The sequence below is a fragment of the Camelina sativa genome, chromosome 20, assembly GCF_030686135.1.
Source record: "Camelina sativa cultivar CO46 ecotype springtype chromosome 20, ASM3068613v1".
Classification (NCBI taxonomy): Eukaryota; Viridiplantae; Streptophyta; class Magnoliopsida; order Brassicales; family Brassicaceae; genus Camelina; species Camelina sativa.
In genome coordinates, this window is record NC_141899.1 from 17,448,330 (window position 1) to 17,464,794 (window position 16,465).

Here is a 16,465-nt window from a genome sequence, read left to right on the forward strand (position 1 = left end):
AGGAACCATCTCGGTTCTCGATGAGCTCATTGCTAATGGCCTCTATCTGGCGAACTGGCGTATGACTCGGCTGCTCGCTGACCGATACCGGTGTGAGGAGGAGGTCGCCAGGACTTTGCTACCCGACCTGCCGAAGAGCGATTACGAACCCCTAGGCGAGTCGACGAATCTGCACATAGCGGAGGTCTCGATCTACAGGAATCGCATAGAAAGGTTGCGGCGGTACATTCTACACCTGGAATCCAAGGATCACCATTTCCGCGAAAGCCAAACCGTGGTAGGTCCATGTGCGTTCCTTGAAGAAATGGAAGCTAGGGGTGCCGAAGTGCCATTGGGTCGACTAGAAGAGCTAAGACAGGAGCATCAAAGCTGGCGGACCTACCTCGAAGGCATAGCCATTGAAGAGCCATTGGAGTCCGACCTCTCAAGCTCTGCGCCTGTGAATCGCCGAGGAGGTTGAGATCACGGAAGGGAGGTCGTGCCACGCGCCGACTCCCTGAGATTGGACGGCTTGCATTTTAACAGGATCGGCATAAGACGTTCCTCCGAAGTACTTTTCCCTCTTTTTATGTATTTGTCGTTTTTCTTTATGTGGGCGATATGCCAAAGTGGGAAACCTCTTGTATGAAATGAAATTCTTTGAATGAAAAATTCTCTTGGAATAAAAGAACATCTTATTTTTCCAGCTGCGCCCCCAAAATTTAATGAAAGAGATTAAGGACTGCCTACGTCCCCAGGATTGGGATTAAGCCAGTCGTAGTTCATAGTACACACGTTTTCTTTTTTTTTTTTCTTGTTTTTTTTGGGTCAATCGAATGACCTAGTAGTAATACCGTTTAAGATGAGCCGCGTTCCACGAGTTTTTGATCTGCTTGCCTTGCATGGTTAAAAGCTCGACCTTCCCAACGGGCGCCAAGCTTTCCAGCGTTGATCTCCTTTTTATTCTCGTACACCTCGCGCAATACCAGGTCGCCCTCGTTGAATCTGCGTTGGCGGACAGCTTTGTTGTAGTACTTGGACGCGGCATTCTGGTAATTTTGAATTCGGACGAGAGCTTGAGCGCGCAGCTCCTCGGAGAAGTCAATGTTGTCGAGCATCATGCTGTCATTGAGCTCGGAATCGTCGACCAGCATAGCGCGGCGCAATGTTTCAAGCTTCGGCTGGGGCCAGAGCCTCGATGCCGTATGCTAACAAGAACGGAGATTGCCCGGTAGCTCTCCGTGGGATGGACCGGTTGGACCAAAGCACACCGTCGAGTTGGTCTGCCCATGCTCCCTTTTTGAGCCCGAGACGTTTTTACAATCCGTCTATGATGGTCTTGTTGGTTGCCTCGGCTTGGCTGTTTTCCTGGGGGTAGCGGGGGGTCGAGGTGCTCAAGCGTATTCCCCATTTGCCTAAGAAGCGTCTGGTGATGAGAGAGGTGAACTGCGTTCCATTATCAGTGACGATCTCATAAGGGAGCCCATGGCGGCAGATGATGTTCTTCCAGATGAAGTTGGTGACGTCTAGTGACTGTATCTTGTTGAACAATTCTGCCTCCACCCACTTGGTAAAGTAATTAGTCAAGACTAGAAGGAACTTCTTTGACCTCGATGGGGATAGCGGGCCGACAAGATCCATCGCCCAACGCATGAAGGGATATGGCACGGTGACGGTGTTTAGCAGCTCGGGAGGTACGTGTTTCTTCTGTCTGTGGCGTTGGCATGCTTCGCACTTCGCCGAAAATGCCTCACAGTCGGCGACCATGGTCGGCCAGTAATGACCATCCTTCATTATTTTCAACGCGAGTGCATGTCCTCCGTAGTGGTTTCCGCCGTCACCTTCATGGACCTCCATCATTATTTGTTCTGCTTCCTCTCGATCGACACAGGTGAGAATGACTCTGGATGAACTACGTCAGAAGAGGCTGCCTCTCATCATGGCGTAGTGCGCGCATCGAGATTTCAAACGGGTAGTCATCTGGACCTTGCCATCCTCGATTTACTCTTTTATTTCGAGCTGCCAGTCATCTGGGGGTTGTGTTATCTCCGCGGGATCCTGGACGGGTAGGTCGATATCCATTGGTTCTGCAGCGTTGCTGATGGCGTGCGTTAAATCGGTATGATCGATGCTAGGAATTTCGATACACTCGATTGGGATCGTTCGCCGCAACTCCGGGTCGGAACAATTCGCCAGGGCGGCGAGAGCGTCTGCTGATGCGTTCTCGCTTCTCGGAACTTTGATTAGTTTGAACAAGGCGAACTGTGCAGAGAGAGTTCGGAGTAACTGGCGATATGTCTCCATGCGCACGTTCTTAGCACCGTACTCCCCGCTGAACTGGCTAACCACTAGCTGGGAGTCGCAGAAAACTTGGATACTAGTTACCCCCAGACCCTGGGCTAACCGTAGTCCAGCTAGGACATCTTCGTACTCGGTCTCATTGTTTAATGCTTTGAAGCCGAGTTTTAATGCTTGCTCGAGGACTTCGCCCGTTAGAGATCGGAGTATAATCCCGACACCAGATCCTTGGTTGGAAAAGGAGCCATCGGTGAACAACGTCCAGGGTTCCTCCTTAGGTATGGTTTCTTCGAGGTCGGGGGATAGTTCCGTGATGAAATCCGCAAGGACCTGTGACTTTAAGCTCGGGCAGGAACGATATTCAATATCGTATTCGCTTAACTCGATTGCTCACTTTGCAATTTGCCCGGACTGATGGGGGCTGTGAAGGACCGTCCGGAGCGGTTGGTCGGTTAGCACAACAATGGAGTGTGACTGGAAGTAAGGTCGTAGTTTCCGAGCGGCAACAATCAAGGCGAGAGCGAGTTTTTCCAAGGTTGGGTAGCGTGTCTCCACATCATTGAGGGCCTTGCTTGTATAAAATATTGGTCGCTGATCATCTCGGACTAGCACCCCGCTTACTGCCTAGCTGGAAATGGAGACGTAGAGATATAACGTCTCTCCTTCTTCGGGCATCACGAGCACAGGCTTCGTCCCAATGAAAATCTTTATTGCCCCGAAGAAGCTGATAAAATGGGAGACACTTGTCCGTCGATCGGGCGATGAAACGGTTCAGCGCGGCTACCCGACCTGTTAAGCGCTGTACTTCTCGTTTGTTGGATGGCGATGGGAGTCCCAGCACTGCTTCGATCTGCTTTGGGTTTGCCTCGATTCCGCGTTCTATGACGATATATCCCAAGAATTCCCCCGCGGTCACCCCGAAAGTGCACTTGGTGGGATTTAACTTCATCTGGAATCGATCTAGGATGTCGAAGCATTCGGTGAGGTGCTGGATGTGTTGTTCTGCTATAAGAGATTTGACCAACATATCGTCAATGTAGACTTCCATTGTTTGCCCTAACAGGTCGGCGAACATCGTGTTGACCAGGCGTTGGTAGGTCGCCCCTGCGTTTTTCAGGCCGAATGGCATCACCTTGTAGTAGTAGGTCCCTCTATCCGTGATGAACGCGGTTTTTTTTGCGATCGGCTGGGCTCATCGCGATCTGGTTGTATCCGGAGAACGCATCCATGAACGAGAAAAGTTGGTTACCTGCTGTAGCCTCCACGAGTCGGTCGATGTGAGGTAACGGGAAGCAGTCTTTAGGGCATGCCTTATTAAGGTCGGTGAAGTCAACGCAGGCTCGCCATTTGCCGTTATTTTTCTTGACCACCACCGGATTGGCCAGCCAGTCGGGGTATTGTACTTTCATTATCTGATCAGCTTTCAGAAGTCGCTCGACTTCGTCTTGCACCGCCTTTGCTCGATCGGTGCCGAGACGCCGTCGTTTCTGCCGAACTGGTTTAAAAGTAGGGTCGACATTTAGCTTATGCAGGTGATTGACGGATCAATACCGACCATATCTTTAGTGGACCAGGCAAACGTCGAGGATCGCGATTTCAGGAATGCTACCAGCTCGGTCTTCAGTCCTTCATTGAGTTCGGCCCCAATTCCGACTGTTCGGGAGGGGTCTGCTCTGTCGATATTGACTTGTATGATTCGGCATCCTGTGGCCTTCAGCCGATCTCGCTCCGGCTTGTGAGGATCTCCGGAGTGATCCTCATCCTGTAATTGCTATGCGTCGTCCTTCCGCCTTTGTTTTTTCTCGAGAACGGAACAGGTCCTAGTCATCTTCTAATCGCCTTACAACGTATAAATTCCTGCAACCGTTGGGAACTTCAAGCAGAGATGATAGGTGGAAGGGACTGCCTGTATGGAGTAGATCCAAGGTGAGCCTAAGATGGCATTGTAGATTGGTGGGGCGTCGATGACCACAAACTTGGTTTTGCGTGTTACGCCACCAGCTTGGACTTGTAGCTTCACGTCGCCCATCGATGTTTTAGCTACGCCATCGTAGCCAATCAACGTTCTGCCTCCTGGTTTGTTTTGCTCCGGTGTGACACCCATTTTCTCCAACGTCTGTGAGAACAGGACGTTAACCGTGCTGCCGGTATCCACTAAGACTCGTTCTACGTCGAACTCGCCCATCCTGACTTCCACGACTAGAGGGTCGTTGTGAGGGTGATAGATCCCCTTGGCGTCTTCTGCTGTGAACGCGATGGGGTCAGCGCTTAGCGTATCTTCTTCGGAAATCGCCTGAACGTTACAGATCTGGCGCACTGGCTTTTTTAGAGCTCGGACAGAGTCCGAGCATTCATCGGTCTGACCGATGATCATAGAGATACGACCCCGAGGTGCCGCTTGATCGCTCTGCTGTCCTTTATGACGCTTGGATGGTGTTGGGAGGAATTCCGCTGGCGCCGGATTCTGCTGCTCGGCAGGAGGTGGCTGCTCTGGAGTATCTGGTGCACTATTGGATGGGTTGGCGCCCTTCTGACCTCGACCCGGGTTGGATCGCCTGAACCTTCCTCCTCGACCTCTTCCTCCGCGGCCACCGCGAGAAGCTTTAGGTTGATAAACGGCTTTGATTTTGCTGGATAGGTACTTCTCAAAAAAGTAATTGGACAAGTTCTTGCACTCGGCTGTTGAATGGCCACCGAACATATGGAAATCGCAGTAGAGCTCCTCTTGTGTGTCGGAAGAGGCAGTATTCTGTCCTTCATCCTCGGATATCGCGTTGACCACTCCGCGCTTGGGGTCCCTCGGGTCGTGATGCTTCCGGGGCTCCTGATAGGTTTCCCGACTCTTTTCTTTAGCCGCGGCTGGGCGAGGAGGAGGGATCTTGTTGGCTCGTTTCTCCTCGTCTTCCTCGACATAAGCGACGCGAGACCCTCGATGAAGGGCTTTGTCCAGGTCAGTGGCTTCCCTGATATTGAGGTCCATGTATAGTCGGGAGCCGGGAATGAGGCCTTTCTTGAAGGCAGCAATGGCGACGTCCTCAGCGACTATTACGGTGGCGTACTTTTCCTTGAATCGGGTGAGGTACTTCCGCAGGGGTTCGTCGGGGTCTTGGACTATCTCCCATAGTTCGGCACTGGAAGCGCTGCGTTGTATGAACACCCGGTAATTCTGTAGGAAGGCTGTCGACAGCTGTTCGAAACAGTCGATTGTGTTCGGGGGGATATGGGAAAACCATGTTAGTGCGTTTCCTATCAGGCTGTCAACGAACAGTTGGCACTGGCCGGTGTCCTGCTGCTTCTCGGTGAACCTAGCCTTGGCGACGGTAGCCATGAACGAGGTCAGGTGCTGCACTGGATCCTTCATTCCATCGTAAGTTTGAACTCTTATCTTCACGTTTGGAACGTATGTTTCCAAGACGCGCTGGGTGAATGGAGTTTGCTGCGTGGCCTCGAACATTCTATCGATCTCAGGTGCCGAGCTTACAGCTCGGTGGAGGAGGGATCCTATAGCTTTGATCTTGAGGTGCATTTCCTCCAGCTTGGGGCAGGAAGGTGCGGCCGAATCTCTCTGTGAGGGTTGCCCCAGCTGAGGTTGTGCCCCCGATGCGAGTACCGATGGTACGTGCTGGTTCGGGAACCGGAAAGCCGAAGACGGCGGGTCGCTGAACAGGCGGCGGTTTAGAGGATCGTTCCTCCGAACCTCCTGTGATGGGGCCTCGTTCTGTTGAAGTGGCGGGGGTGCGTTGTGCCCCATTGTGTCCAACCGTTGATTTGTTGCGGAGATCGCCTGGAAGAGATCCTTAGAGATCGTTCCGAACATGTGACAGAGGTCGTCCATGGTAACGAACTGGGAAGGTTGGGCGACTTGCGCAGACGAAGTTTGTCTATCGACAGTTCCATCGACTGGTGGCACTTCGTCAGGTTCCTGGGCCCCGCGGTGGGGTATCTCAACTTCCTCCACTCCGTCGGAAGGTGCTGCGGAGTCATCTGCTGGGTTGTCCGAAGTGCAGCGAATACCGTCCGCGCATAGACGCGCGTGGTAGGTGCGGCAACAGGTGGATCCGCGGTGACATCCTGCGAGTTGGTTGCCCGGATGGTTGGGTCATCTTGCTGTGGGGCGGTTGCGTTAGTGGCACCGTTGTTGGAGATTGAAGACATGGTATTGCCTCTTGCTTGTTTGTGATGAGATCTAAAAGAGAAGTGTTTTGCAGAACTTAGGTCCCCTCCTTCTAGCGCCAATTGTAGAAACTGGTGTTTCACACAATGAATTTGTTTAGAGGAGAAACAAATTCAGTAACAATCTCTTGAAGAATTCGGATCAAAGTAAACAAGTAAAGAAGAAATGAAATCTCTTGAGAAACAAGTTAGGTTTTGCTCAACAACAAAGAGGAATTAGGGTTTTTGTATTAAATGTTGGATGATCTTACAATGAGAGGATTGCCCTCTTTTTATAGGTTTTCGAAGATCTACTGAATATATTAGAAGATATACTGAATATATTGACTTTCCTAATTACAGGCGAACTGATTAGGAATGTCCTTCCTTTTCTGCTATGTCAGCCGCAGGGCGAGTTGAGACGTCGGTTCGTCACCTTGGTAATGGGCTTCTTGGTGTTATTGGGCCTTCAGAGATGAAGTCTAAGCTTAAGACGAGCTCCCGATCTAGATAACCGGTTCCTTTAACGAGTTTAGATCGGTATGTTAAGGGTGCTAATTCCCGCACCAACAGCAAACATAACAAGGAAAAACTGAAATAAGTAGTAGTTTTATATATTTTTAAGTGAGTTTACCTTTTACTTAATTAGTTAATTGTCGTTAGATCGATGATTTTTCCTCGTACCATGGTATCTTTTATGTGAACTTTAGAAAATAAAAAATAGACTAGAGAGAGTTATATTATTTTTTGTTATGCATTTACGTATTAAAAAAAAATAGTATGTGACCAAATGAATAACATGTTCTACAAAATAATTATGTATTCCGAAAATTGAATAATAATCAAAGTTGGGTTAAAAATCCACTATTTAATGACAATAAATTACAACATTGATATTTTCTCAATTACATCTTGTTTTGGTACGTTTTTTAATTTCCTCAATCACTTTAATTTCTAAACTTTATTTACATTTTTATCATATTAATTATTTCTCCTGTGCTGATAACCAAATGTTTCTACAATACTATGAGTGAGAATCTTATTATATATAGAATTACATGTGTCTCAGGCTCTCAGCAGTCAGCATTGACACATAGCAAAGCTATATATAGGTTGATATATTAAGTCCAGGGTTTCCAGTATTTATTTTTACTTTTATTAAACTTACTAAGCTAAGTTTGTTTTTTTACATATTAAGCTAAGTTAGTGTCTGATTCATATTGATATTTTCATCATGTTAAATTTAAACTGTGAAATCACAGCTTTAGATACTACGCTAAGTTGCATATATGTAAAAAAAAAAAAAAAAAAACAGGTGTTTTGGGTTAAATATATTTAACATTCATTAAAAAAAAAAGTGAAATCATTTCATAATCGTACTTATAAAGAACTAGTACTATTTATTGAGTTGTGATAATTAAGATAGGATGGAGACATTTTATTTTAGCAGCGGCAAACGGCTACAAACATAAACGAAAAGACATAGATACGAAGTAGCTAAGTGCATGGGGACAAATACTGAAAGACATGTTCGGAGATGCTTAAGATGGCACGTAGTAGAGTGGGTTAGGGAGCTTGAAAGTCCTCCCAGGGGTATCCTCAACCAAATCAGCCCATTGGTCTCCAATATTGCCAACAATGTTGTATCCTTTTTTCACAAGGCTATTCCTCACCTTTGACTTGTACACCGCTTGCCTCAACTTCGAGTTGTTTGGCCTACGTTTCAACATATACTCCTCGATTCAGTCACATATGATACTTACAGTTTCTGTATATAATTAAGCTAATATATTGATTCTTACTTCAATATGAGATGCTTCCAGTTGCTCACGCCAGCAGCCTTGAGTTCGCGAGAGTGACGTTTGACCACAACTTCCATCGGTCACTGAGGATGATGGGTTCAATACCGAGTTCTAAGATGTTTTGGTAAAGATGCAAGGTCTCAGGGAGTACGGGAGTTGATGCTCCGGTGCCTAACCACAACCAGTAGTCCCCCCCATTTACCTTCTCAGTCCTAAGAATGTTTAAAAAATTTACTTCAATATGAAACCACAAAAATCGATACGAAATGCAAACTAGAGAGGTGAAATTAAATGCAATGGAGGTGGTGTAGGTACGTAGAACTAATAATAATAATATGTATACCCGTATCCATGTTGGGCGTAGTAGGGGATACTAGAGAGGAGGGTGTCGTCTAGGTCAAAGATCCAAACATTGACGGTGTCGTTCTTTAGGGCAAGTCCTTTGGCGTAGAAGTAAGCCTCTTTGCACACAGTTTTGGAGTCGTATTGGTACTGTTTGGAAGTGATCAAGTAGTCTTTAACGTATTCTTTGCAATTTTTTGGGCACCGTGTCGAAGTTTATGATGTTAGAGGTCTCAACACCAAGGTGCCAGCTTCTGCAGTTGTGGTAGTTGATGGAAAGCTGCTCTTTCTCTAAGATCTCGGCTTCGTTCGCAAAGATGGTTTCCGATTTGAGGAGCTCGATGATCCCTGGAACGGATGCCGAAGACCGGCCCTGGGAGACCATAGCGGCGAAGAGAAAGAGAAGTGAAAGCGAGAGGATCTTCATGTTTTCTTTTGTATGGTTTAGTGTTTGGTTTGTGATGTTTTTTGTGTGATACAAAGGGTGGTATTTATAATGAGGTAGGGGTAGTTCACGGTATGGTTACTTATGGCGAAGGATGGGGAATCAGGAGATAAGTAGTGTACGTGTACAGTTTTGACTGGTGCAACAAATGCTACAGGCCCCTTCAATGATTTTTTATCGACGAGGTTTTTCGCCCACACCACTCGTTTTTAGAGCACGTTTTGTAAGTGTGCTAAGTTAGAATTTGACGCTTTGTTGTTGTTGTTGTTTTTTAATAATTAGGCTTTAATATATGATTATTGTAAAATTTGAATTAGAGTGTCGGTTTAGGGCATCTCCATTGGTTGACTCTTATTTTGAAGCTCTTATATTTTTTTTTTGATTAAAAAGTGTACTTTTACAAAATAAGAAGTTTTTGTTGTTGAATAAAATTATAGTCCTCCAATGGTAGACTCTTATTAGGATTCTTATTTTTGAAAAAAAGTTATTTTTGTGGTATAGGGTACAAAAAAACAAAGAAAGAAAAATAGAGAGCTGTCCTTGCTAAAATTGTTTGGTAAATGTCACAAATAAACAAATTGAGCAGACTATCATTCGTTTTAAACAAAAACAGAAAAATAGAGAGCTGTCATTTCTCTTTCTTGGCAAAGTCTTGCAGTTTTGATCTTCGAAGAACTCATCTGCAACATCTCCGTCTTCATCACTCTTAACCCGCATTGAGTACCAACATAGTCCCTGAGTCAATGCCATCAAGAAGAAATCAATCAACATAGTCCCTGAGTCAATGCCATCTGAAGCAATAACAAGCAAAGTTTATGTATTTAAAAATCTCAGTGATGATGATCTTTGGATTACTTTTACTCATATAAACAATTTTATATGAAAGACCTGCATCGAGAATGTGAAAGACCTGCATCGCCCCTGCAAGGATACGGAAAACTAAATTGAAAGACCTGCATCGAGAATGTGAAAGACCAAACCAAAGTGTGGGATGAATATAAACAATAACCTGCATCGAGAATTTGAAAGACCAAGTCCCTTCCTCTTGAGACTCCTCCATCGACATTACAGACATATTTAAATGTTTTGCACACCATTGACTTACCTACAGGAGGTGAGAAAAGATAAATACAACAACACTCTAAAAGTTGAGGTTCAACAATAAGCAGCAAAAATGAAAAAAAAAAACAGTGTACCTTAATACCAAAAGCAAGAAAGTAGTGTGAGCAATCAGGCCGATGCAAAGCAAGGTATTTTTGAAGTCACAGGAAGAATTGCCTTATTCAGCAAACATTGGCTAACGTCAAGACAAGTGAAGTCTTCCCAGAGTCTCTATACAGCTGTCAAAGAATGAATACTTGAAACATGCCATAACAGACCACTTAAAGCATGTATATAACTATCAGAACCCTAGTGAAACATGCAAATGAACATCTCAAACATAAAGCAGAGATATAACTTCATCTCTAAAGTGCTCACTTCATTATATTGAAACCAACAATCACACACACAAAGATTCGATATACCCACATCTCAATTATAAACATGGTTTAATAGAAGGAAGTCGAAACATAAAAAAGAAACGGTATGTGAGTGAGGATACTGTTAAGGTCTCCACAAAAGAGGGGAAATCAGAATCCTCTTGTATATCTAACTGAGTGAGCCGTGTGAGTATTTGAACACGATTCTCAATAAGTTGTTGCACAAACAAACAACAGAGAAAAAAGTGAAGCTCGTTAGCTATACAAAAAACAATATAAACAACATATAGCAAGTCTCCTACAGCTTGAATCCATTCTGAATAAGTTAAGAAATTCCTAATGTTCTTCTTACTCCTTCATACACCTCAGATGAAATATATACATTAAGCCGCAAAAAAAAAAAAAAAAAATACCTCAATCCAGACCAATCAAATTGAAGAGAAATTGGTTCGAAGGAACTTAATCGGACGGCAAATTAATGAGAAACATCATGAAACCCAAATCAATCAGAAGAAGATTTCACGATTGAACAAAGAGAATCCGTTCGAAGCTTATCCAGAAACAATGGTTCTTATAGAGATATAGAGAGAAACCTAGAAAAATCAAATCAAAGGTGGAAACAAAGACAATCTTACATCAGAAGATTTTATTTCTTCGAGTATCTTCATCGCATTTTTCTCCATCGCTCACTCTACTGGGAAATTTTGTTTTGGCAGGGTGAGGCAAAATTTCTCTACACTAGTTTCGGGAAGAGATGGAGAGAAGAAAGAGAACAAGGGAAAAAAATATTGTTTTTGATATAATAAATTAGACCACTTACATAAACACACCTAATCAACTCTACCCAACAAGAATCTATGTTAAAACATATTCCTTCCGTTTCATAATATAGAATGTTTAGAGGATTATTTTTGTTTCATAATATAGGATGTTTCCAACTTTCTATGCAACTTTTAGATTAATTTATATTTTCTATTATGCAGTCTTTAGTATGATTAGTTAAACTTTTTAAAAGTAACTTTTTTGTGTTTCTATTAAAACATCCTATATTTTGAAACGGAGAGAATACTAAATAAGAGGCAATTCTTATTGTTTTAGCATTTTTGATTTATTTTTAATCCAAATTAAAACAAGAGTCTTGCTAAAAACCGTGCAAAATACACCAATGGACTTTGCTCTTACACTTTATAAAGTACTAATATAATTATTGTGAATTGTTCCACATTACTAGAAAATATATATATATATATATATATATATATATATGTGATGATGGCTTGAGTAGAACACTAGAACTTGTGTTTGCGGGAATAAGTTATAGAGTAAGTGGCGAAAGCAATAATGAAAAAACATGATATTCTACTGTTACTGTGGGAATGATTTTACTTTTCATTATTAGGGTGACCTACGTTGAGGGAATGATTTTACTTTTCATTATACTGTTACTGTGGACATACCAATTTTTCCGGATAACTGACGTTAGTTTATTTCGTACGTAATGTTGATTTCTAATGAGAAAGTGTAGTATATCACATGTTAATTAGTTTGTAACGTCTCAAAGCTAAAACGTAATTAGTTGGTACATCAATAATAATCCAATATAGCAATTCAGGTAATCAGTTTAGCTCGATCATTTATTCTAAATTACTCTCAATCATGTACTGATATTTGTAATGCTAATAGTCTTTAATTTGGGTATAAAAATATTTTGATTTAAAACCTTTTTTTTTTTTGTCAACAAAAGAATTAACTCAAACGAGCCAATTCAGAGGAAAATTGTTTACAAACCGAATATGGTGCGGACTAACACGCGGTTGGCGTGCCAAAGAGTCTGCCCTAACATTAGCGTTTCCAGAAACATAAATTAAAGAAAAAGAAGAAAACTCCTCCCTGTCCATTTTTATGTCGTCTAAATACGGTGCGAAGGCCGGCCAGTCGTGAGGAGAAGACACCATCTTCACCAAGTCGGAACTGTCCGTAACGAAAGTCACATCCCGGAAGTCATGACCAATCATACATCGCATGGCCCACATAAAAACTTCAACTTCAGCATGTAGCGGGGAAAGACTGCATCTGTAATTGGTAGCGCCGAGCAAAGAGGACTCTCTCTGTACAGAAGTACAACACCATCCTGCACCTGAAAAAGGGTCAGACTCTTTCCAAGAGCCATCAACAAAACAGCGGTAACCCAAAAATACCAGAGGAAGAGAAATACTACGCCCCCGAGGCGTCAGAGGAGAGAAAGGAGAGGGGACGGTACCCCCCCAAATCCTCGATTTCCGTCTGAGCCTGAAACCAAGAGGTCGCCTCCCCTTCTGCCAGTTTCACCACTTCATCAGGATGTTCCACCCGATTTTCAAACAGCTTAGCATTTCGTGCTTTCCAAATGTACTACATTAGCCATGGGAAAAATTAAACCTGTGAAACTGGGTTACTCGGCCCTAGGAAATGGTCAACATTAGCATAGATCGACTATGTTGGAAAATTATGCGGGCCCACTGGTACATGGGCAAGAGCCCAGACCTGATGGGCTGGCGGACAAGGAAGAGAGCATGATTAATGGTCTCTTCCTCCTCCCCACACCTTGAACAACCCACATCACAAGAAAATCCACGTCGTTTCAGGTTCGCCGAAACAGAAATACACCCAGTAAGAACTTGCCACATGAAATGTTTGATTTTAGGAGGACACCGGACTCGCCAAACCCCAGCAAGGAGAGGGGTGATATCCGGCCCCGACCCAATAGCCTTAAAGTTGCTGGGTACACCCAACCGCGCTGTGTCATACCCTGATTTAACCGTGTATTTACCCGACTTTGTAAAGTGCCATCCTAAGGAATCCGGTTGCGGACAATTACTCAACGGAATAGCCTGAATCAAAGGAACATTCAGAGGATCAAAATGCTCTAGGAGCCGATCCCGACGCCAAGTGCGCGTGGCAGGGTCAATAAAAAAGGATAAAGTAAGATTAGGATCTGTAACAGATCCGTTCGATAATGCTGGTCTTGGGGATTGAGCTGGAACCCAGGGGTCAGACCATAGATCTATGGTATTGCCCAAGCCAACCCGTTTAATAAGTCCTATATTCACCAAAGAGTGAGCAGAGACCATACTCCTCCATCCATAGGAAGGAGAGTATGAGGGAAGTGGTTCCAACGGATTAGAATTCCGGTAATACCGACTTTTGAAAACCCTGGCAAACAGAGAGTCCGGGAACTCAATCAAACGCCATAACTGTTTAGCCAATAACGCTGTGTTAAAATCATCAACATTCCTAAAACCCAATCCACCCATCTGTTTACTACTACAGAGCTTGTCCCAAGCTAACCAATGCAGACCCCCACCCTGACCCGAAGAACACCACCAAAAGTTTGCAACTGCATTCGTTAGTTTAGATGTTATTGTTTTTGGTAAACGATAACAAGACATCACAAAACTCGGAACTGCCGTCGCGACAGACTTAACCATTACCTCTTTGCCCCCTTTGGACAACAATCTTGCCATCCAACCAGTTGTACGGCTCTGAAGCCAATCCCTAACAAATGAGAAAACCTTCGTCTTTGACCCCCCCAAACTTTCTAGGATTCCTAGCTATGATCCCATTCCACCCAGAGTGGAGATTCCCAGGACCCCCTGCATCTCCAGACGAGTCGGCTCATCAACCGTGTGAACAAATTGGATAGAGGATTTGGCAAAGTTAATCTGTTGGCCAGACGCAGCCTCATACTACGTTAAAATATCCAAAACTGCCCCACACTGATCCTTATCCACCTTGCAGAAGAAAAGACTATCATCCGCAAACAGCAAATGAGTAATAGGGGGCACTTATTAGCCACCTTGATCCCCGTAATCCGTTTATCCGCTTCCGCCTTACGAATATTTGCAATCAAAACCTCCGTGCATAGAATAAACAGATAAGGGGATAGGGGATCCCCCTGCCTTAAGCCTCTCTCAGGTACGATATGACCATGTGGCTGACCATTAATAAGAACTTGATACTGGACCGAATAAACACAGAACATTATCCATGAAATCCATTTTCCGCAAAACCCATCCTGCGAAACAAAGCCGCGAGCAAACCCCACTCCACCGTATCATAAGCCTTACTCATGTCTGTCTTAATTGCCATAAACTTCCCTTTACAGGACTTATTGGTCCGCAAACCATGAAACATTTCTTGAGCGATCAGGATATTGTCCGAGATCAAACGACCGGGAACAAAAGCGGACTGAGTTTCTGAGATTAACTCAGGTAGGATCTTCTTTAGACGATTACACAAAACTTTAGAGAGAACCTTGTATCCCACATTGCGTAGACTAATCGGACGTAACTCTGCCATTCGGGTCGATTTTGTCACCTTAGGAATCAGAAAAATGTGTGTCTGGTTCAACCCTGGCTCAAACAAGCTTTCCTCAAAAAAATTATTTACCAAAGACACCAAATCACCCTTTACAATATCCCATGCCTTCTGGAAAAACAAAGCTGTCATCCCGTCCGGACCCGGAGCTTTATCCGGATGCATCATAAATAGCGCAGTTTTGACTTCCAGCTCCATGGCCGGGGCCATTAACCGTTGGTTATCTACTGCACTAATAACCGACTTGACCTCCTTCAAAACTTCGTCAAAACTAGACGGATTGATAGACGAAAATAAATCCACAAAATATGATACTGCTATTTCCTGGACCATCACATCATCCGTGGACCAAACATCATGCTTGTCGTAGAGGCCGACAATCCGATTACATGCCCGGCGTTGCTTGGTTCGGGCATGAAAATTCTTAGTATTCTTGTCACCCACCCGCATCCACCGGTTCCTACTCTTCAAATACCAATGCACCTCCTCATCCTTATACGCCTCCCTCAGGCGACCAGTTAACTCGAAAATAACCTCAGGAAGCGTTGCATCATTAGCTTGGGCCTCCTCCAATTCCTTTTTAATATCCTCTATTAACACCCTACCATATGGAGCTTGTTCCTTTCTCCAGCGAGAAATCGCTTTCCTACAACTAACCACCCTGCCCACAAAACCGGTCGACCCCCGAACCGATGGTCCACTCCACCCTGAGGAGATCGCGTCCATAAGCCCCTCCTTACCCACCCAACGGCGGTTGAACATAAAATTCCGGCGCCCCCTTGGCCATTTGGCCCCGATATAGCCCAAAAGAGGCATGTGATCAGAAGCAATCCTGGGCAAATATTCCGTAATAGTATCGGGAAATAAATCATGCCAATTCTCATTTCCCAAGGCTCTATCCAAATGACATCTTATCGGTTTTTTATCCCGCCACCCACGCCAAGATAGGCAATCCCCCAAATAGGAAAACTCCAAAAAACCACAATCCCGGAATATCCTATTAAAAGAGAGAAAAGAGGAAGCATGACGGAGTTTCCCCCCTCTTTTCTCATGATTACCAGTAATTTCATTAAGATCACCAATAATAAACCAGGGAGTAGTCTGAGAAGAACTAATACGTAATAATCTCTCCCACACCAAATCCCGGTTTTTAGGAACCGGATCCCCATACACAAATGTTAGATTAATAGTCTGTCCTTTAAAAACTGCTTCAATATCAATCATCCCGATTAGACTCCATTAAAATCTCAACATTAAAAATATCTTTATTATAAAAAAGAGCCAAACCTCCATGTGAGAACTGAGAATGAGCTTCTCCTTCCGAAGTGATTTAAATGTGGAGGAGCTTATCGCCGTAAAAAAGTTCCGAACTGAATTGAGAGAGAGTTTGAGAGTTTGAATTTGTATTGCTGTTGCTGGAAAAAGTATTCGATCCTTACAAGTGATACCCCCCTTACATATTTATACCGACCAATTAATTACCCAATTAATGCACAATTAATAAGACACGATTTGCGCGGACTAATTAATCCTCTTGAATGCAAGAATCTTTGACCGGGCCCGAGCTGCGAGCTGACCAGCATGAAGCGTCTCCGCGCTCTCTTTCTTTC

General features: G+C 44.2%; 1 protein-coding gene, 1 long non-coding RNA gene and 1 pseudogene across 13 annotated transcripts; all 3 read right to left on the bottom strand.

The window, feature by feature from the left end:
• Nucleotides 1-7,809: 7,809 nt before the first annotated feature.
• Nucleotides 7,810-9,046, bottom strand: LOC147919070 (vegetative storage protein 2-like; annotated as a pseudogene). Its single transcript, XR_015593664.1, has 3 exons — nucleotides 8,575-9,046; nucleotides 8,232-8,443; nucleotides 7,810-8,145 (listed from the first exon to the last, which is right to left on the bottom strand). The product of XR_015593664.1 is annotated as a vegetative storage protein 2-like (transcript).
• Nucleotides 9,047-9,488: 442 nt separating this feature from the next.
• Nucleotides 9,489-11,355, bottom strand: LOC104770948 (uncharacterized). 11 transcript variants are annotated; one of them, XR_015593824.1, is made up of 5 exons: nucleotides 11,135-11,355; nucleotides 10,215-10,358; nucleotides 10,028-10,123; nucleotides 9,874-9,939; nucleotides 9,489-9,753 (listed from the first exon to the last, which is right to left on the bottom strand). It is a non-coding gene; the product is annotated as an uncharacterized LOC104770948 (long non-coding RNA). The 11 variants fall into 11 exon arrangements; XR_015593826.1 differs by having other exon boundaries at nucleotides 9,489-9,809; nucleotides 9,907-9,939; nucleotides 10,215-10,350; nucleotides 10,622-11,355; XR_015593822.1 differs by having other exon boundaries at nucleotides 10,215-10,350; nucleotides 10,622-11,355.
• Nucleotides 11,356-14,089: 2,734 nt separating this feature from the next.
• Nucleotides 14,090-16,079, bottom strand: LOC147919071 (uncharacterized). The gene is made up of 3 exons (XM_087503832.1): nucleotides 14,589-16,079; nucleotides 14,335-14,496; nucleotides 14,090-14,224 (listed from the first exon to the last, which is right to left on the bottom strand). Exons 1-3 carry the CDS (start codon nucleotides 16,077-16,079, stop codon nucleotides 14,090-14,092), a joined length of 1,788 nt encoding a protein of 595 aa, XP_087359958.1.
• Between the last annotated feature and the right edge of the window lie 386 nt (nucleotides 16,080-16,465).